We start from the raw sequence: 22,787 nt of genomic DNA, 5'->3' as shown, positions 1-22,787 counted from the left end.
ATGAGCTGAAAACGATGATGCCAGTGGGGCAGAGCGTGTCACTGGGTGTATGGGCAGCTGAAAACGCGCGAAAACGTATGGGCAGCTGTAAAAGGTGCGGCGCAGAGCATTGAGAGCGTGGTGGTTTTCCGACGTCGACAGCAAGTCACACACATCGGCATCTTTAGCGTCACTGTCGGAGACCGTCTCTTTAACCTTGTCAATTAGTTCTTCAATAGATCGCAGCCAACAGGTCGCAACATTATCATCTGCGGTGACGAAGTCTCACGCCGAAGCTTCAGTTTCGAGGTTTTTCCCAACCCTCCATGTGCAAATCAGCGTCGGGCTCTTCATTATCTTCTATGGGAGTTGCATCTTGTCCTCCAAAAAAAATCCACACTTGCAAACACAGTTTGCAATCGTGTCCTGCGTCACATTATCCCAGGACATCACAAGGAAATATAGCATGTCCAACAGACTCATCTGCAAGTTTTCATCTTTGCACTCAATTTTCGCCAGAAGCCTCTGTACAAGCAATCCTTTAAAATGATGCATGACATTTCGAATTGTTCTCGCATCCAGTGGCTGTAGACGGCTTGTAGTGTTTGCAGGCAGGAACCTTATGGAGACATTGTTAAATTTCAAGTCTTTCGGATGGACTGAACACTGGTCGTCGAAAAGCAAAATTTTTCTGTTTTTTGCTGCCATTTTCCTGTTCAAAGTTATCAGAAACTCGCGGAAAAAATATGACATCATCCATGCTTTTTTATTTTCTTCCTACAAGCAAGGCAAACATCCTGCCGATCGGAAGCACCTTGGCTGTTTTGATTTGCTTACGACAGTAAGCTGTATTTTTTCAAGTCATCGGCATTTACCCAAAAAAGCACGGTTACACGCTCCTTACTTTTTTGACCACCCTGGCAAGCCTGCCCCTTCACACACCAGCTCTTCTCCGGCTGAAGGTTGAAAAAGAGTCCCACCTCATCAGCGTTTATTTAATACGTCACACAGTGCCTAGTCCGTAATCAGAGCCGGCAGCGTGTTGAGCCAGTCATTCACCTGCGACTCGTCCACTTTCTTCGCTTCACCGCTGACAACTCTATAAACTAATCCGTGCCATTCTTTGAAACGGTGCAGCCATTTGCCGGAAGCTTGGAAGTTGTCGATGCCAAGAGAAAGGCGCTATGTTTTCCGCTTTTTTGCGTAGCACCTTGCTGTCCATATTGACGCTAGCTGCCGTTACTTCGCGAAACCACATAAGCAGAAAGTCGTCCAGCTATACGTATGAAGCTGTCTTCGCCTGTTTCACGTTCCCGCTAAAGTGCCGGGCATTTTTCAAGATTACTTCTCGCTGACCAACAATAGTGCAGAGAGTCGACGGTGCTATGCTTAACACTTTCGCCAAGTCAATCCACTTTTTCTAAGGGGTCTTTGTAGACCTTCCTCAAAATTTCGATTTCCTCCTTGAAAGAAAGGGCCTTTCGCTTCCTAGACATACTGAACACTTCGGTTTTCTGGCATGTGGCAAGCTTAGACAGTCAAAAAACTCTCAAAGACGATACGAACACAGCAGTTGGAGCAGCAAAACTGGCGTTTACGAGAGCCCCAACACCACGTGAAAACGGCGTTGCAATAAAAAAAAGGAAGCAAAAAAGAGCAAAAATAAATCCAATGATCTGCCTAAAAACGGCTGACGTACCTTGCGAGCAAGTGACCAGGGCAGGAAACGAGAAAGGCCATGCATGCCTGCCGCCCCTCTTCCCCTTACAAACTCATTTCCCAAGCCGCGCTCGATTATTTTACCCTGTCTCGTGGGTGGCATGCAGGCAGGGCGCGGCGGCGGAGAGCAGGTGAGGAGAGAATGCAACACTTCATAGCTGTCCAAAACAATCTTAAAATTTGTATCATTGCGAAATCATATTATCGAGATTCTATTGTATCCCGTTTTCAGTGACTCTGCCAGACTCTGGCTTCAACCAATTCGTTTACCAGCAGCTCAGCACATCATGGCTGCTAACAGAACGAGAGACATCCAAATATGCAATGTAAATTAACAGTGTCACGACCAAATCATTTTCATTACCCTTGAGCTACAGACCACTGGAAAAAGCCTGCCGGCCTGGTTTCAATAAGCGTCGCAATGTCCAATGTGTACATTCCCAGAAAGTACCACTTTGTATTCACCAGATTTTAGCCCCAACGCAATACACGAAATCTTTTTTGCGAAAGTGCTTGTCGCACATATGCAATATTGAATGCATGGTTTCTTCCTTATTCTTCGTTTCATCAAGCATGCAATTTGCTGCTTCTTGGTTTTGGCATACGCATGCAAACTCGCACCAGTGCGAGAAGTGGAGACCGCATCATGCGTTGCTGCGGTCCCACGCTTCGAAATCATTTTTTCCAGCTTGGTGCTAATAAAGGTAATAAATGCCTATTCATACAGATCCGCAAAGTACACTCTTGTACTTACCGAACATTTGAACTCAGATTACAGGCTGAAAATTTTTGCGAATGCACGAACACTCAAAAAAAAAAAAGAAGAAGAAGAAGTGGACTCTGAGAGTGCTGCACACTTGAGGATGAACGCTGAGTTGTTTCACCAATTTCAGTTTTACCGGTCACATATATCGATGCCGGGACATTTTCGAAGGGCTCATTCACATTAAGAATTGCTCGAATGCATTTGGCACTGCAGCATCGAGCAGTAAACAAACCTGAAGGCTAGAAAATGAACTGCCTCGGGATTGAGAGCAAGTGTGCTGCACTGACAATGGCATAGGTGAGTCACATGATGCGGTTTGCTACGTCACAGCCACAGTAGCACCCGGCCTCTCTAGTGGTCGCTCTCTCTGCCAATACTAAAACACTCTAAAATTTTCAATCAGATAGCGCTAAGAAATCTGTGTCACAGAAATTGCGACATCCATGTAGGCGACGGCGATGTTGGTTGTGAGTAAGAAATGAAGGAGCAAGAACCAAAATGGTCGCAAACAATAAAAATCAAGTTTGAGCAAGAATAAAGCATGGGAATTATATGTGGTATCAAGGTGTCCAACCAATGAGCCATAGCAATGCTTGTGAGAGCATTAGAAAAACCTTGCACTACATGGAGCGTCTTTGGGACATGAAATGTTACATGGTAGAAGCATAGAATCGTACCTACTATGACCAGCTGCACCAGATGGTCATAGTAGGTATCATACGACTCGAAATGCACATGTGAATAGTTCAAAAGCTCGGACAACACAAAGCACTCATGTATAATTTATTATGATCATCATTAGCCACAGCGTCAACAATGCGTGCAACTGCATAGGTGAGTGTATAACCTTATGGATGCGTGGCGACTATTTCAAACGCTTCAAAAAAATTGATGAATTGTAGTAAGTGCACAATTCACTACTGTACTTGTTAAGTTTAAAATAGAAAATGTTATGTGTGCAGATGTTTCTTTTCTTGCAGCACAGTTGAGGTGTTCAACATGATGTTAAGCATGGCAAGCAAATAACTCTAGATGAGCTGGGCTCAATTGAGTGTTCCACTCCTGAATGCAGAGCTTCAGCTCTTTCGTTATCGCACGAAAATGGTTTATGTTTCGAAAAGATCGTCTTGGCTAGTAAGAAAAGTACTCCAGCACGCATTGCAGCATTCAGAACCATGCACAACGAAATGCTCTTTCCAAAAAATGCATGTAGTAGAGCAACGAAAATGTTTTAGAATAAATAAAAAGTGAAAAGTAAAATTTTTGGTCATAAGCTGGTAAACAAAGTAATAAAAAACACTATATAGGCAAAAATATTCAAAACAAAGAAAATTAAGAATATATATTTTATAGATAAATGACTCGGGAGCAGTATAAAAAATAATGAATGTTGTACAAAATGTTTCTCTTCACATAGACAAAGAACATCAGAACAGAGGCGCTGCTTCGTTGCTCGTGCCATGCGGTGAAGCATTGCGTGGTTTGTTTTTTTTTTTTTTGCGAGACAAGTGTACTTGTACCTTTTTTCTCAGTAAATTTTTGTTGTGTTGTGATAAGAGTTACCTGGTGTTCCAATAGAGATAGATGGATGCCCGTGATGTGAATAATCTCTTTATGAATGAGATGCCCAATGAACTTCGCTATTTCATCTAGCATCACCTCTTTCCATGAGCCACCTTACACCGCATAGGTTGGTGTTTCAATATATGCATCCAAGCATATTTTTTAGATTTTTGTGCATATCCTAATAAAAAAAAAAGACAATATCGCCGCAGTTCTAAAACGTTTTGCACTGCTTCGTATTCAGGGCCAAGATGTGCTCCGGGGCCTTCTAGTTGTTAGGAGAAGCTCTGCAGCCAGTTCCAGCACAATGCGCCCCAGCGAAGTGTAGATCACTCAGGTAACCAGAGTAGCTATAAGATTGTGCGAAAAGGTCAAAAACTATACGCACTTGCCACAGAGGAAACTACTTGACGATGTAAATGAAACAAACCCATGAATGGCTGTAGATGTATCAGGCTGAGGCAAAACATCGTCACCATAAAAACTTGAAGCAGAGGTGCTGTCATCCTCGAACGTTAAGCTTGTCGTCACTCAATTCAGGTGAAGTTGCAAGACAGTTTCGAGCAGCGCATGTGTTTTTCAGCGCTGATGCACACCCATGCGCATGTGACGACATCATAGGAATGACTAGTGACACTAGATGCGACCCCGTGTCTGATATATGTATTTACTCGCATAATCCTCGCACTTTTTTTGACGGAAAACCGATGCAAAGTTGGGGGGTGCGAGAATAACGCGGGGAAAACTTATGGGGAAAGTGGTCGCAAATCAGGATTCTCACACCAGCAACTAACAGCAAGCTTTGAGAAGCACTAATTAAAACTTACTTCAACAATAAAAGCACAGGTTCAAAACAAGGCAAGTTTTATTTGAGACACAAAAAGTGCAAGAAAATAGTCGAGAATTAGAATATCAAACGCAAAGCTTGTGGGTGTTGCGGGCGTAGCGGCAGCATTTGTCGCTCAACAGGAGCCCTCAAAAAGTAAGCGTAGGACGACAGTATTGGGTTAGAGGCTATTTAACAAAATCGTCTGCAGTTTCCTTCAGAAGAAATAAAAAGTTTACCATCAATCCCAGTTTTAAGCACACGGAAGGCCCAACATGTCTTGGTGGCTTTCAGCTGCCGTCACCAGTAGCGAACACAAAACTCGTAGACTCCGAAGGCCCTACCGGCAGCCCTGTTGCCATTGTTTAGTGCATGATCTATCACTTTCAACTTAAAATTAGCCGTGTAGCTTTGATATCCCCCCAGAACGGGACAAGATTACCGACACAACATACAAAACACGTCGCAATGCGCACTTGCCACTTTGGCCTGGCTTGGATCGAATTGAATATTCGTGCAATAACAGTAGGCTTGATGCATAAGAGATGGCGCCAGATGATGCATGCTATCATCATTAGTGGTTTCAATGAGCAGACAACATTATTGTGGCAGTTTTGGGTGGTACGATAATTACTCGAGGAAAAAAAGAAATCATATTTATGTTGGGCGATGTGGGGGGTGCGAGAATCATGCGAGTGCGAGGATTACCCGAGTAAATACGGTAATGATGCAAGCAAAACCAAAGCTGCTGAAAACTCTCATAAGGCCACCTCAACACTTTAAACACACGGCAGACCTTCACAAATACTTTTTGTAGAACAAATTTTTCCCGACTCCTTGGAACAGCTTTATATTGAATATATGGCATAAATTCCTGGCTATCATTACTGCTCAACATAGTGAAACTGTGAAGCTGAAACTTTAATTTGATATTTGCCTTGCAAAGGTTCTTTTCATTACATAACTTTGATGTTACTGTACCATAATCTAGAAGTGCACACACTTTTGTCAAGTTCGCCAGCCTAGTACACTTTTCCAATAATACATGCACACTAGTTCACGCAAAGGTCTGTCAAAAATCACTACGTTACCGAAACAAGCAATTTCAAATTGATTCTGAAAGTTCAGTGCCTTGAGTAACTACTAGAAAGTGCCGGGTGCAAGAGAAAGGAATTTAACATGCCGAAATCAACGATCCAAAAGTGCTGATCACCGTTGATCAATCTGGATAGGCATGGTAACAAAAGAGTTAAGAGGGGACACGGCTTTGGTATCGTGAAAAATGGCAAAAAAAATAGATTTTTTAAGAATCAAGTTTTCAGTTTTTGGAACGCTTTTTTGTATCTGATTCCAAAATATCGACACTGAAAACTGTGCAGAAATGCTTTAATATATTCGTTTCACCCTCCTAGGTAGCAAAAATTTTTCTGGAAATGGCGAGAAAACATCGATTTTCAAAAAACTATGGCTTCGCGAGGGCACGATCCGAAGCAGTCTTCTTGGGCTCATCGGAAAGAGCGTTTCTCCATGTTCCAATATCCCACCTCAGCTGGCTCCTCCCTTTATTAACAAGCACACAAAAAGCAAACATTTCAAGGTCATTTCGAGGCCCCCGATTGGCTGTGGCCGGCATCGGCATGTTGCCCCAGCTGGCCTTGCCATCGGCCCTATGCTCACTCCGGGAGATCGTCGTCTGCTGCTTGTGCGCCGCGAGGACATGGCTGTCAAAAATCGCTACTTCATGACGTGTTCATGGCTTGACGATCACTTAATATATAATTACGCTTTAGTTAGGAGCTGTAAGCGGAGGCCCAATAAGATTACTAGGAGTGGGTGCGTAGTCTACGAGCTCTGCGTGTCATCGTGAGGGAGCGCATCATCGGAATCGTCTTCAGGCCAAAACTCTGCCGACACTAGACTGCGAGCAAGAACGACGCACTAGCACACTCATGGCAATGTGCTTTTTCGCAAGCAACAAAGCTGTAAGTGGATTCATGATCAGAATACAACGAGCAGTCAAGCGCGGCACGTTATCGAAGTTGTCTTTAGGCCTAACTCTGCTGACGACTTGACGAACTTTGTGGGCAAAAACGTCGCGCTAGAGCACTTGTGGCAACATGCTTCTACGCAAGCAATGAAGCACATCACTCGCTAGCTCCTCGGAACCACATACGGGCATTTTACGCATCGGCAGCAGACCTCACTGTCAAGCTCGCCAACCCCCCCCTCCCCCCTCCCATCTACTGCCAAGGATTGCTCGGAACAGGGCCTAGCAGTTTGGCGCGTTAGCATTCGAAAATGCGATACCAAGCGCAGTGCGAGCCAGTTTTTGTCATCGTCGGTACACATTTCGCACAGCGTCGCCGAACGCAGCCTGAAAGTGCATCCCACGCCGGCTGCGCTGTTCATGTGGCCGTGCATTTCACCGTCATATGGAGGGCTGTCGCTTGGAGCCTTGCTTAGTATCGCCGTAAGTGTCTATTAATGTTCCGAGACAAATTGAAAGCCTCGTAGATTAGCGTTTCCTTCACCGGCCATACGATGACGCACTTCACGACTACAGTGACAAAAAAGCATGTATGAAGCAGGGGCACGAGTTTTTATATGCCTAACTCGCGTCATTAAATAAACTGCTAAAAAATTTCTGTGCCACCAGTTTTCTGTCCATAACAGTTAGTCATTGTAAAGAAGGCATAGGCTGTCATGGTGTGAGCCATTTTTCTTATGCAATGAACTTCTTTCTATAAAATATTGCCCAGTGATTATTTGTAAACAAGAAGTACCTAATTACTCTAATAACAGATTGAACACAAAAAATCTAATCATTTCAGTATATGGCCTTATTCAATTACAATCTATTCTGTCATTCCTACTATCACGCCACTCCTTGATATGGAAAACTTGGTTTAAAATCCATACTTGTTCTTTGTAGGTAAAAAAAAAGGTTATAAAAAATAACATAAGCTACAAAGGCAGACTGGACAGAGGCCAGATACCCGAGAAGTCAAATATCACAAGACAAACCTAAGATAACAATTTTTACTTGTTTTAGAGATGTGAGGAGAATGTAAAACTTCAAACACAGTTTCCTCGATACTGTTTCTTTGGCATTAGGCTCAGTCCGTGGAGCGCAGATATCTCGGCAACCACTGCCCAGAATTTGATTCCGTTTGTTCCGTAACACTCCTTAAACTGTACTTCAGGAGGCTGAGATCTTAGTTTTTCATTTTACTACCTAAAGACTTTTTCGTGGCGTTTCTTGTTAGTAGTGCAAGTATGCTCATCGCAGTGTCACTAGAGAAAATGTTAACTACAAAATTTAGTGTTGCAAAAGAATTATTGTGAAAACACTTCCCCCTTCAGCATACATTTGGCTGCGTGTTCAGTAACAACGAACTTTTTTTGTCATTTTATATACCCGCCAGCCCCTCCACGAGGTTTAATGAAGAAATAATTTGTGGCTCATTAGGTTTTTGTGTTATCACCTCGAAATTTTTATGGAAGCTCTGTGGGGCCATTTTTAGTGTCTGTGCCAATTTTCATTAACATCCAACAAGAAACAAGAAAGTTCGTTTCAAAAGGCACGTCCCCCCTTAAGTATCCTCCAAGTTATTGCAACTTATCACCTCTCTTTATGAAAATATTTGCACGCTACGGACCTTTGTCACCCACCTCGTTCAGAAGGCATACAAGTATCTAAATGAGTAATGAGTAAATCAATCAATAATAAAATGAATAAGCAAAGCATGCACTAAAGACTGGACAATCAACAAGAAAAATTGGCTCACCAGAAGTACACAGGGAGAGTTGTTCGCAGACTTCTTCAGGTGTAAATCCCTGCACGATGAGCTGCACCAGCTGGTCATAGTAGGTGTTGACTGTGTCAGTGCACGTCTGCTTCAGTGATTCCGGCAGCACAGAGCACACTTTGTCCAAAAGTTTTTTCACCTCCTCCTGTGCCATCAACCAGCACAAAAAGAACATCACCAGTCACAGTGAGACATAGTGGGTGTGTACTAAGTAGCGCAAGGTAAATTAGTACAGGCCTGAAGGCTGTAAAAGTAAGGCAATTATGTGCCACATAACAAGAACACAGCAGCAATAGTCACACGCATAGTTGGCAGTCAAACTAAATGCTATGACCTACAATCTAGCAATTATTTTTACAATGTTGCACATATTAGAAAAGACTGCTAGTTAACGTGGTAGTTATAGAAGCTTCCTTAGTCACTAGAACAAGGTAATAGTAATGTTACAGTTGTCTTGAATGAAGACAAAAATTAAACTACCATGCGCTCAGAAGTCCTGATAAAACCCAATAAGCTTTTAGAAGTTCTGATAAAACCCAGTAAGCTTAAAGGGACACTAAAGGCAACTATTAAGTCGACATTGATTGTTGAAATAGCAGTCCAGAAACCTTGTAGTGTTACTTTTGTGCCAAGGAAGGGCCAATGTTGAAATAAAATCCCGTTTTAGTGGTCCGCATTGGGTTAGCAGACTTCAAATTTCTCGCCTCAAGAAATGGACTGACTCTCGTAACTGTTGCCGTGCACAACGTTGTTTGGCTTCACTGCGCTAGTAGCAGCAGATTGAAAGCAGCAGGAGCCACAGCAGCAACAACGGTCATTGATCAGTTTTCCGCCATTGGGTCCGAGATCGGAGACGTTTTTTGTTCAACTGCGCCCCCCTAGATGGCATCACCTGTCCAGTGTAACTACACAAAAATTGAATTTTGGACCACTTGCGCCATTCACCATAGTAACGTCCAACGGTTCTTTTTTTTATGAATCAAACAGAAACAAACAAGCAGCATTTTATTGTGTCTCTCGATGTATGGAAGGTTATTTATTTAGTACAGCTAGATCAATTACTTGCGATTAATTGTAGGTGGTCCGTCTGATGTCATCGGGAGCATTTTGAGAATGTCCTACTTTAGTGTGCGTTCTTGTGCATTTACCTTAATTTATGGGTAAGTATGGCACTGTTGCTGATAATATTGTGATTTTAGCTGTTGTCATACATTCAGCTTTCACTCCCACTTAAATTGTTATTTGACTTTAGTGTCCCCTTAACTTCTTTCTGCAGCTTGGTGACAGACTTAGCAGAGTGGTTTAAGGAGTTGTATGTTGAACGTTGTGAAGAAAAAATAGGAAATTCCCTCATGTTAGCATCTTCTTTGTCCCCATTCATAATTCTCCTAATAAACCGAAGATTTGAACATTACAAATCCCGACCACAATATGGTCAAGGTACTTGTTGACAGGCATTTGTTGGTGTACAGAAGACTCGTCATAGTTGCATTGAGGTAACTCATTAATTGCTGTGCAAGAGTATTACAAATAGAAAAAAAAGTAAGACAGGAAGATAAAATTGAAGCTTGCCGTGAGAAATTCATAAACAGGATGTGTGTGCTGGAGTAGACATTTTGACAAGTGGACTCGTCTTCTTCAGGTGGCATCCTGGTAAAAAACAAGTCCATTTGTCAAAATGTCGGCTCCAGCGCACCTCCCGTTAACGAATTTTCCGGTAACTGGTATGTAGCTATGTATAAAGTACTCCCATCATTTCAAGCCTTAACAGATGAGCCCATTTTCAACTCCCATCATTTTAATATTGAAGTGTACGAGCCAGTTTAGCAGTAACTATGGCATCAGCATTGGCGGAGGAAACATTGCTCGTGAGCGAAAAAATATGATGCACGCAAACAATAACAATGAACCTAGGCATTTGAAGGGGCAGTCAGGTATTCTAACATACGAAACATGCCAGTGCGTAAAAATACTTCAGGAAAAAATCCTGATACAGGTGTCACATTCAGCACGAGAAGTCACAATAATATATGAAGTATTGAATGGAAGAAGCATAAAATTGCACCAGGCGTAACACGATGTCAAGAGAGTAACAAGTAGGCTGTTTAAATGGCCCACCCAGGGGGACATGGCTTGTGCAGACCTAAAAATGATCAAAGAAAAGGTTTATAGGAGTATTAGAACCTACTGGTATTCTTCTGCAAGTAAAGCTTAATTCAAGTCTTTCAAGATCAGAAATTCATCCACAATTTTGATCTAAGTGATGAGTCAACCTGAATCTGAAAGCTTTTAAGGTAACACATTAAGCTCGTCAAAGTGATATCTCATGATCTGATGATCTTGCGATTTTAACCTACCTGGAGCTAAATTACCATCTTCAACTTTTTTTTGTCGTGAGAGTAGAGAAACTAAACTTCTGAAAGCAAATACACAGGAACTTCGGTTATACGTAACCAGGTATCACGACGGCCCGCATTTAACGACAAATCGATTTGGTCCCGACAAAATCCCCATAGAAAGAATGTATTAAAAACCTTGATTATACGACGCAGTTAAACGCTGACCCCGCATCTCACGACGACTTTCAGATTCGGTCCGAAATAAAAAGACACATTTACTAGAATCAAGCGTCGACCGAATATTCACCAGTGCAAAATATGAACCTGTGTTCCCCCAGCTTGACGATAGAAAAGTAGAGATAGAGACAAGATGCCTTCTCAGAATGGAAAATTTATTCTGCTGGAAGTTCATTTGCTTCTACATATGCCTCTATCGCGTGCGTACGTATCAGGGATCGTTACCTAGTCAAGCTCTACCCACACAGAGTAGCTTCAGATGGCGAAAAAGCTAGATTCTTTAGGACGACCAGTACATTGTTCAGGACGAACTCAAGGAGACCACAATAATTTGTTCTTCTTATCAGGAGTTAGCCATATCACAAGTGCCCCCAAAAATTAAATGCTAACATGCCAAATGCACCCAAATATGTTGCTTGAAAACACTGAATGAAGCACAGTAGAATCTCGATAATACGAGTTCGAAGGGAGCAAGCAAAATATTTGTATCATCTTGAATTCGTATGAACCAAAAACAAGTTAAAGCTGATCATAAAGACGAACAAGAGCTTTATTGGAGTCAACTACTTCTTCCTAAAAAAGTCCATGATGTTCTTTTGAATTTTCTTGCTTTCACTGCCTCTCAATAAAGTGCCCCGGTTTCTTCCCTCATGCTGCTGGCGCTTTCAGCGTGTTTACACTTGGCCTCAAGGAAAGGGAAAGCAGCAGAACTTACTGAAAATTCACTCGCTCCTGGACAAAAAAAAAATCACTCACACGAAAGAATTCAAGTCAAAATGCCAGAGCAACATTAAAAATCACTCGCACGAAGAATTCAAGTGAAAATGCCAGAGCAGCCACAAAGCCCATAGAAAATGTTCGCATCTACTGCTGCCGCTTGAGAATTGATTCCATTTAGGCTGTTTCCTGGGTATTAAAATTTATGGAGTTCTAGTTATGCATGCAAAGCATTGAAAGGAAAGTTTACACCTGTACAAACGTTGTTTCTGGAGGTACGCCAGCAGAAGCTACACGAGCGGACGCACTAGCAGCGACGGCGACGAATTCAGCGGGCCGTGAAAAAGTGAGACAAGTTAGGATATGCCGAGTCGCTGCTGCTGCTGCACCTTTTACTTCCGGTGTTCGCAGCGATCGTAATACAAACCAAGCTCTCGAACGCGTTTTTTTCCAAGGCCAAGAGCTTTGTCGTGCTGTGTGTGTAGTTCGCGATTGCACTGACGCAAGCCACCACCGACGCTTATGCCGCCATGCTGAATTTGCAGCTCACTTATATCATGTCGTTTGAGAGCTAGTGTAGCCGGTGTCGCCTGAGCCATGAAGCGAAAAGGCGATCTAACATCGCGTGGCGGAAAAATTGGTCTCAAACTATTTTTTCACGTTGTGGTTTTTGGGCCACTTATACCCTGTCACACAGCCACCACCAAACTTTAAGCGGAAGGCTACACTTGATGGGCAACTTTTTTATTTATGTATAGATCTGAAGGAAATTTTCACAATACAGTCGAACCTCGATATATCAAACCGTGCGGCGATCGCGAAATAGTTCGATATATCCAGAATTCGATATAAAAAATCCCGAAAAAAATGCGTCAACAGCTTGCTGAAAAAAAACAACAAACCGTTCAAGCGTGGTGCAGTAAATACTCACTTGAAGATTCAAACATAGTATTTATTGTGTTGGTTTAAAATATTGAAAAAGAGTAGCCTGCTTTTTGTTGGCTATGGCGTGTTCGACGACAGCGTCCTCAATATAGTCTAGGCGATCCATAAGTGATAGGCCGGTGCCTTCAATCGCACCGCAGTGGCGGCGTACAAGGGCCAAGGCAGCTACGACCTCAGCTGATGTCGGGAGCGGGGCACCATCAGCGCTTGCGGGATCCACCTCGGCAGTCTTCATTTGGCTGCTCAGCAGTCGCTTCGGAACACAATCTCCACATCCGTGAGCTCCACCGTTCGGAGTTAGGCCTGCGACAGGCCCAACTCCAAACGCACAAACACTGCGAGCACAACAACCCATGCCTGCCGATGCTACGGGGGAGGAGCTTGCAACAAGTGCGCAGTGTGCTGTTGACACCATAGAGACTGCAACAACTGCAAGCTGCAAGGCTGCTGCGTGAGTCCGGGTGTAAAACGCGCACATGGCGCGCCCATGCCGGCTCGCCTGACTGCTTTCCCTTTCCCGGCGGCAGCGCGGGCCGCGTCCGAGACAGTCGTCTGCGTCTTTTCCCTCCTACACTTTCCTCCTCAATCTTTACCTCCCACTCCCCCTTCCCCGCGCGAAGCCGTGTCGGTGCCTTCGCATTGAAAGACAATAACAGCTCCGCGCTTTTCTCTTCACTTTCCTCATTCAAAAATCTCTACCGCAAGGCTGCGGCGCGCGTACGCCGCTACGTTAAAGTGGCGCTCTCGGCACCATCGATGTGTGCAGCATTCGTAAACGCCCGCTGCTCTACCGCTACTTTCGAGAGTTGCGGGAAAGCTCGCCACCTGTCCACGGAGCGCGGGCGGTTTGGGGTGGTCGAGTTCGATATATCCATTATATGTCAAACTTTGTTCGAAATCAAAAATCAATAATGCATGCGATTTCCCGCTTGATTTAAGAACCGTTCGATATAGGCAATAATTCGATATATCCGTGAATGATATATTGAGGTTTGACTGTATGCGTGTTTAGATGTGCAAATTCTAAATATGTGATTACTTGTTTGATAGGTCAAGTAGTTTCCAAGATACTCCACCATCAATGTATAACCTGGGTCCTTTGTTTGGAGCTTGATTAGCATCTAAACAGGAAGCACCAAAACATTGGCAACAGAGTAGAAACAGTGTAGGATGTTTAAAGAGTGCAATATGCTATAAATCAGTTTGCTGGGCCAATTTCAACAAGCGTTACAGGACATCAATGCTCACAGACAAAAAAAGCCACCTTCACCTGTCACACATGTGACCCAATTTAAAAAATTTTTGATGTGTATATTGCCTTCAAAGTAGGCATATTGCATACTGCATGCATTTATCTTTCTAGCAAAAAAGGAATTATGCTGATAGCTCAAATCAAACAGAAGTTACTATCACTCCAACTTGGCAAATGTGCCGAAATTGCCGTTTTGAGAAAATGTTTCAAAACACCTTTATTGAAATAAATACGAATAAAATCTTATGAAAATGCACGAGGGGCATAATCTGGATGCATGCCATTCTTATGCTTTTTCTTGACTAGCTTTCCCAGACTTAGGGACGCTTTCTCTTTATTTGAGGTTGCACTCTGACGACAGTCCTTCTCCCTAGCCCTCAAGGATGTGCTGCTGAATATCGTGATGTCCAGCTGCTCTAGAATCGCAGCAAATGCATTGACATTGCCCGTGTTAAAGCACAGCACAGCTTCTGCAACAGCAGCTTGCATAGCAAAAAGAGAAGCGTGCTGCTCCTTTGATACCTCACTGCAAATAGCGGATTAGAGGCTTTCGTGTAAATTCAGAGTCGTGCCTTGCTGGCATCTTGCCTCATTGCCGCACCACTTGGCTTCGAAAAGCGCTCAATTTTTCGCGCTGCTGCCGACGCCGACGAAAGACCCTCAAGCGTTGTGGCTGTCTCGTGGGCGCGCGCGTCGCGAACTTCACTGGCATTGATCACATAAGCGCCTACCCGCACATGGCCGGAGTCGACATCGCGCGTACTGCCAGGGAGACTCGTGCCTATGCGCACTTCACTGTTGCCGATAGCATCGGCACGGTCATAATCCATGGAGTGTCCGCTATCTGAGGAAGCCATCTTGCACACTCCTCGATCGATAACATCTTCAGTACACGGGCGGCCAGCGTCCACGCCGCACAAGCACGAGAAACAGTCTTCGGTTAGGACAGCGTTATGAAGACAGCGTTATCAAACATCGTCAGTGCTAGCTACCGCGACATAGTAGCGGCACCAGTGGGATTTCTGCCTCTGCCTTTCTTCCATAAAAAGCCAAAATGATGCTGCAAACGGAACTTTTTCACACCGCTGGGCACAGCAAGACGCACAAGCACGTTAGGGATACAAGTCACAGCACCTTCGCAAGGGCGAAACTTTTTCAAAATGGCGGCAGACACTGCGAGCGAGTTTCCCTGGCCAATCAGGAGGTGCCATTTTAGTCACGTGCGTCAAGCAACCAATGGAATCGCGCGCTGCGCATGGTTTTGACCTTGCTTTTTTTTGCTTGTGCGAGGGGCACATAGTTGTCTACTGGAAAAGAAAAAAAGATAAAAACGTGATCTTTACAACAAGACCAAAATGGCGCTGGCGGAGCACGTAGTTTGCGTACAGTCGGCGGTTCAAGTATGGCTACTTTACACTTTAATTTAAGGGTTCGCTTGCACGAAGTGGCTCTCTTTATGGGTTATAACTTGAGAAATAAGCGTAATTTCGAAGCCAAACATGGCTGATAGATGCGGAAGGGCATCGGGAACGTGAAAATGATGAGAAAGAAAATGCGATTTTGGGGCCGATTTTCGACTTCCAAGTGCCGCGTCCCCCTTAAACTCAGTCAACGTAAATCTCCTTTAGGAAGTTCGACGGATATGGAGTTGTGGCAGCGTCACGAGGCAATGACAACATTGCAACAGTTACGGTGAGGGGCTCAGCCAGCGCTGTTAGATTTTCACAGAAATATTCCAATTTTATTTCTAGCTACTTTTCTTCTAAATCTTCATTATGCAGTTTTCACAAAAACACACTATTAAAACGATAGTTATAGCGCGAGAACAAAACGAGGACGCTATAACTATTGTCATGCCGTACCAACTAGCCCAAGCTGCCACACTCCTAAGTTACACTATTAAAGTAGGTCTAATGTGAACAAAGCAGTAAACATTATTTCAAATGAAAACACATTCGCTAAATGTAGCGATGCTGGCAGCGACGCTGGCCGCCTTGTGCCAAAACGCTATGCTTATTTACAATCGCGCCGTGCTTAACAACTAGTTGCTCTTTAGCTCGTGTTCGAAAGTTCTAGTGTTTTGTTGCCTCACGAGCACACATTTTGTCTTCTGTATACTATGCTGTGTCTTAAGATGGTGACGATGATGCAGCTGTGTTCGTTATTCCTCTCACAAGCAAACGCAAACATGGTGACAACAATCGCACACAAGGACGGACGAAATATCCCGGCCTGACTCGCAAGGCACAGAGGGCATCAGAGTGGAGAGTAGCGGCACTCTGGCAGGCATACATTTATGGAAAGAACCACATGTTATGAATGAGTACTGCTACGAAGAAACATTTCAAATTGCCTATTGCCAACATGTATTATTGTTTTCACTGCTGCAATTTAGGGTTCCAAATATTTTTTCTTACCTGCAGACTACTGGGGACGACAGTACCTCGTTCCGCTGCAAAAGGAGATCGTCGAACTTCCCTTGCAAAATACTCCATTAATAATAGTTTGCGTAAAGGTGGCTGTGTGACACGAACCGTATCTCCCTCGTTGCAAGGACGAGGTAGTTAAACGGTGTTTGTGGGTGCCCGTGTGACCGAGGTATTAGGCATCGAAGAGAGGGAAATTCCCATGAATTTTGGTGCACTCACTCGCTATGAGGCCAAGTGTGAATGGGCCTTCCTCCCACAGACAAGCTGCATCACACCATATGCGTGCAGTGGTCAATCACGCATTCATATCATTTGCGGTGGCTGGGGAAATCATTTGTGTAATACGGAATAACGGCCTATCTTCTATAATGATTCGATCCAAACCAACCTCAAAATTCGTATAGCGAAATTCGCATAAACCGTAATCGTATCATCAAGATTCAACTGTATAGAGTCAAACCCCACTACAATGAACGTTGCTTCAATGAAATTTCCGCTTCAATGAGAAGTATTTCTTATTCCCCATCAGCTTGCCATAGAAGCCAATGCCTCAGAGTTCTTGCTACAATGAAACATTTTTTGAGCTTGTGTTTGCTTTAACGAAACTTTCGCTCAGTGGCACTTGAATTGAAAATTTGTTCGATGATTATAAGTCAGCGCATCGCCAACTGTGCAACTTTTCGTACGTTGATGACCCTTTGTTTCACCGAAAATGTGCGGCCATTGCACGCCGCACCGGCTGTTAACAAAGTTATAGAGAGCGCCATTGATTGGTGGTGATGACGATGAGGCTGGCTGCCTTGCGACGCGGCGCTGTCCTACTTTGCCAAGCCGGAGCCACAGCCAAGACATATCCATGCCAGATCATGTGATCATCTGTGACCAAAGCTGCCGAGGCGATCATTGCGCTTCATTTGTGCTTGTGTGCTCGCGTGTGTAGGACTCAGCGCCATCATGCCAGCAAGGCGCAAGTTTCTTACTCTTGAGCTAATGGCACGAAGCATCAGCGAAGCTTCAACCGGCAGAAAAAAAGGAGACATCGCAGCAGAATTTGGCATCTTTAACAGCACGCTGTCCACAATTTTGAAGGCTAAGGACCCGAGCACCAGTGCTATTTCTGCAGGAACGTCCACAAAGTGCAAGAAGTTGACGCCGTTGGCACACAAGGATCTCGAAAAGGCACTGTACACTTGGTTCCTTGACATGCACGGCAGGAAGATGCCTATCACTGGAAGTGTGTTACAGCAAAAAGCACTGAATATTACTTGCATTATAGGCATTGAGAACTTTGTTGCAAGCACAGGTTAACTGACACGTTTTAAGGCCCGGCATGACATTGTGGGAAAAGTGTTGTGCGGCGAGTCTGCGGCTTCAGACGCCAGTGATGCAGCGACTTGGGCGTCGTCTGCTTTGCCAGACATACTAAAAAACTATGCTTCGTCCGACATTTATAATGCGGACGAGACAGGACCTTTTTAATGAACTGCTGCTGAAAAAGACTCTGCATATGAAAGGCCAAGCATGCAGCGGAGGGAAACACAGCAAGAAACGTGTGACTCTGCTTCTCTGCACTAACATGGATGGTTCAGATAAACGCTGCCCACTTTTCATTGGCAAGAGCTTGGCAAGAGCACCCAAGAGTTTGGTGCACGAAACTCTTCTCTCGTGAGCCCAGCTTCGCGAGCGCGTTCCCCAGCTTTCTTGCGAATGGTATCCACGATCACTGGCAGCGAACACGCATGAACTTCCCACACAAAGTTCCTTAGTGTATCCTCCAGCTGCAGATCAACTGCATTTTGCCCACAAAATGACATTTTCCAAGGATTGCACATCTGCAGCTTCCCTTTCTGCACCCTCCAATAGTGCACGCTTTTTTCTGATACACCAAAGCGGTGCTGATGATGATGATGTTTGATGTTTTATGGCGCAAGGGCCATTTCACGGCCAAAGAGCGCCAGTTCATCTTACTAAAAACATGGACAATGATTGTGATAAGCGGCTATATAAGGGCCATAAAATTCCTCGCGGTAAGGCGGGTAAAAACATACAAGTAATAAAATCATGACCATGTCGTGAAAGGTGTGTGCGGTGTGAATAGATGACAAAAGTTGGTGATAATAAAAGACGATGGGGGATATGTATGGCATTAGCACAAGTGCCTCACTCGTTCATACCCTTGCGTCCAAGGGCCGTGAGGCAAGTGCTTTCTTGTGTAACCACCGCAGCAAAAACCTCTCTGGAGAGGTCATGCTACGGGATGCCCGGGTATATGATGTGAAAACTATGAATTTCTTTAAAAAACGCTAACAATGATTTGTGACTAAAAAGCGGTTCCCTACCTACGAACATTGCAGGGTGCAAAGGTATATGTTGTCGGTAGGGTAATGGAAAGTGTTGTTTTCTTACAGTGTCCAATTGTTTGCACTCAATTAAAATGTGAAGGACTGTCAATACTTCACCACATCTGTCACACAATGGTGGATCGCCACCGGACAAAAGGTGTGTGTGTGTCGTGTATGTGTGTCCTATCCTGAGTCTCGTTAGTATTACCTCTGTATGACGCGATTTCGATACAGGCAGCCAATGACCAAGGTGTGGCTTAATAACGTGTAGTTTGTTTTGTGTGTGTGTATCCCACTTGCTCTGCCAGTATACTCTGAGGTTTCGTTTGAGAGACGGCTTAAGATCAACGGCCGGGATTGATATGGGTGTAGGGGCAGTGCTTTTGTGGACGGATGCAGCGAGCTGATCCGCCCTCACGTTGCCTTGAATCTCACGGTGCCCTGGCACCCAGCACACTACAACATGTTGTTTGAGTGTGTATAGTGTGCATAAAACGGAGTAAAGTGAGACAAGGACTGGGTTCTTGTGTTTTTTGAGAGTGTGCAGAGCCGTTACTACACTGAGGGAGTCTGTATAAATTACTGCTTTTTGTATTTGTAATTGCTTGATGTGTTTAGCCGCGACAAGTATCGCGTAGGCTTCCGCTGTGAAGATACTTGTGCCTGGATGTAGAGGGCCAGCATCTGAAAAGGATGGGCCGACAGCAGCGTAGGACACAGAGGAGTTGGACTTGGAGGCATCTGTAAAGAACTCAGGATGTGTGTATTTGTGTTGAAGTTCCAGGAAGTATGTTCGGATATGGACAATAGGCGCATGTTTTGTAACTTCAAGAAAGGACACATCACAGTCTATAGTTTGCCATTGCCACGGTGGCAGATATGCTACAGGAGCCATTAAACTATGTTCAAGTGAGACTCCAGTTTCCTCAGCTAGACTTTTCAGGCGAACTGAGAAGGGCTGCCTCATCGAAGGCCTGTTTTGAAACAGAATGGAGCTCGACAAATCAATAATAGTGGAGTATGAGGGGTGCTTCTTATCTGCTTTCACCTTAAGGAAATAAACAAAGGACATGTAAATTCTCTGCAGATGAAGCGACCACTCATTCGACTCAACATAAAGGCTTTCTACGGGGCTAATGCGAAAAGCACCCGTAGAAAGGCGGATGTCCAAATGGTGCACGGGGTCCAGCATCTTCAAAGCACTTTGTGTTGCAGACTGATAAACAATGGCCCCATAATCTAAGCGGGTGCGAATGAGGCTTCGATACACATTCATGAGACATTGCCTGTCACTACCCCACGTAGTACGTGACAACACTTTTAAAACATTCATGGCTTTTAAACATTTTGTTTTTAAATACTTGATGTGGGGTACGAAGGTCAACTTGTTGTCCAAGATTAATCCTAAGAATTTATGCTCCGCATTAACAGACAGACGTTGACCGTTCAGTCCAATGTCGGGTTCTGAGTGCATGCCTCTCTTTCGGGAGAACAAGACACACATGCTTTTTTGTGGGTTCAGACGGAATCCGCTTTCCTCTGCCCATTTGGAGACCTTGTTTAAACCTAACTGAACCTGTCGCTCACACATTACCAGGTTGCAAGATCTAAAGCCAAGCTGGACGTCGTCGACATATGTACAATAAAACATATTGCGAGGGATGGACAAGTGCAAGGAATTCATCTTGATGAGAAAAAGTGTGCAGCTAAGTACACCACCTTGTGGCACGCCTGTTTCCTGGACGAATGTTTGGGAAAGAGCCGTGCCCACTCGGACACGGAATGTCCGGTTTGACAGGTAACTTTCGATTATGTGGAACATTCTTCCGCGCACGCCAAGGTGGGACAGGTCTCTTAGAATTCCGAAACGCCATGTAGTATCATAAGCCTTTTCGATATCGAGGAATACAGAGAGAAAATATTGTTTATGGACGAAGGCGTCCCTGATCTGTGCCTCGATACGAACAAGGTGGTCTGTGGTGGATCTACTTTCTCGAAACCCGCACTGAAATGGGTCGAGCAAATTGTTTGTTTCAAGGAAATGTACAAGTCTGCAGTTTATCATTTTTTCGAAGATTTTGCACAAGCAGCTTGTGAGTGCAATAGGCCTATAACTCGAAGGTAAAGAAGGGTCCTTGCCCTCTTTCAAAATGGGAATTATAATAGCCTCTTTCCAGGAGTTAGGGATAGTGCCAGAAAACCAGATAGCATTGTACAAACAAAGTAAGGTTTTTCGAGTTTCGATCGGTAGGTTTTTTAACATTTCATAAACGACACGGTCAGAACCTGGGGCAGAAGTACTGCAGGAGTTTAGAGACATTCGCAGCTCAGCTAGACTGAACGCTTGATTATATGCCTCGTATCTAGTGCATTTGTGTTCGAGTTTCTGCTTTTCTATTCTTGTTCTGTATTTTTGGAAAGTGTCAGTATAGTGGGATGAGCTGGACACCTGTTCGAAGTGTGCACCGAGGAAGTTTGCCTGATCTTCCAAGGTGTCACCCTGAGTGTTTACGAGTGGAAGTGCGTTTGCTTGTTTTCCTGCTATCCTACCGACCATGTTCCAGATTTTAGCTTCCTGTGTGTATGAATTGATCCCTGACAAAAACTTCTGCCAGCTTTCTCTTCTGGCCTGCCGACGCGTTCTCCTGCCTTGAGACTATTTTCTTGAAGGTGTCAAGATTTTCGGCTGTCGGTGAGTTCCGAAGCAGCCTCCAAGCTCTGTTTTGCTGTTAGCGCGCGTTTCGGCATTCAGAGTTCCACCATGGCACACGCCGTTTTCCAGGGTGTCCATTTGTTTGTGGGATGCATTTTGTTGCAGCATCAATCAAAAACGTTGTGAAGTAGTTCACAGCAACATCAATGTTCAAAGTACAGATGTCATTCCAACCTAGACAAGCGATAGTATGAAACTGTTCCCAGTCGGTTCTGTTTATGAGCCACTTGGGAACACGTGGTGGACACTCAGTTACTGTCGTTGTGCTCAAAACTACGGGGAAGTGGTCACTTCCGTACAGATTACTGACGACTTTCCACTGGAGTAGAAGCACAAGAGATGGAGATACTATGCTCAGGTCTATGGAGGAGTAGGTGTTATTAGCCAGGTTATAATAGGTTGGTTCTTTTCGATTTAGGAGACACGCGCTCGACGAGATAAGGAACTGTTCGATCAGTCGACCTCGCGCGTCATACCGAGAGTCACCCCATAACCTGCTATGCGCATTAAAGTCTCCAAGGAGAACATAAGGCTCTGGAAGTTCATCAATTAGAGAGTGTAAATCGCGTTTTTGGAGCTGATAGCTAGGAGGAATGTAAATACTGCAGATTGTGATCAGTTTATCAAAAAGAACCGCTCGAACAGCCACTGCCTCAAGGGGTGTTTGGAGTTGTAAGTGTGTGCATGCTATTCCTTGATTCACTATGATGGCAACACCTCCGGATGATGTCATAGCATCAACGGGTCCTTTCGGAAAATAACGTATTTACGAAGAAAGTTTGTGTGTTTTGAGTTAAGGTGTGTTTCTTGTACACACAGCACTTTTGGAGAGTGTTCGTGTAAGAGCTCTTGGATGTCGTCAAGGTTTCTGAGAAGGCCCCTGACGTTCCATTGTATAATTTGAGTGTTCATGGTGAATGTAAAATAGTGCTGTGTATACAAAAAGCGAGTGGCTGTTTAGACAGGTAGTTTGAGTTCACTTAACAGGGCCGTCACCAGGCCCTGTTATCGGCTTTTTTGTTTTCTTGGCGCGCTCCAAGGAGCCACGCCGCTCTTTCGGCACCACGGGGACCGACGTATCCATTGCCTCCTCGGAGGCACTGGATGCCCGCACGTGCGGGCTGCTAGTTCGAATTTCGGGCCTCGCCTGG

At 44.4% G+C, this 22,787-nt stretch overlaps 1 protein-coding gene across 1 annotated transcript in view; it reads right to left on the bottom strand.

The window, feature by feature from the left end:
* Positions 1-22,787, bottom strand: part of Sap-r (prosaposin) — a 207,916-nt gene that overhangs the window by 71,397 nt on the left and 113,732 nt on the right. The window contains exon 30 of the mRNA XM_037418579.2: positions 8,642-8,807. Coding sequence (XP_037274476.1) covers positions 8,642-8,807 — 166 coding nt within the window. The remainder of the gene's footprint in view (positions 1-8,641; positions 8,808-22,787) is intronic.

This window comes from Rhipicephalus microplus, chromosome X (genome assembly GCF_043290135.1).
Source record: "Rhipicephalus microplus isolate Deutch F79 chromosome X, USDA_Rmic, whole genome shotgun sequence".
In the NCBI taxonomy this organism is placed as follows: domain Eukaryota; kingdom Metazoa; phylum Arthropoda; class Arachnida; order Ixodida; family Ixodidae; genus Rhipicephalus; species Rhipicephalus microplus.
This window is presented reverse-complemented; position numbering and strand designations above follow the sequence as displayed.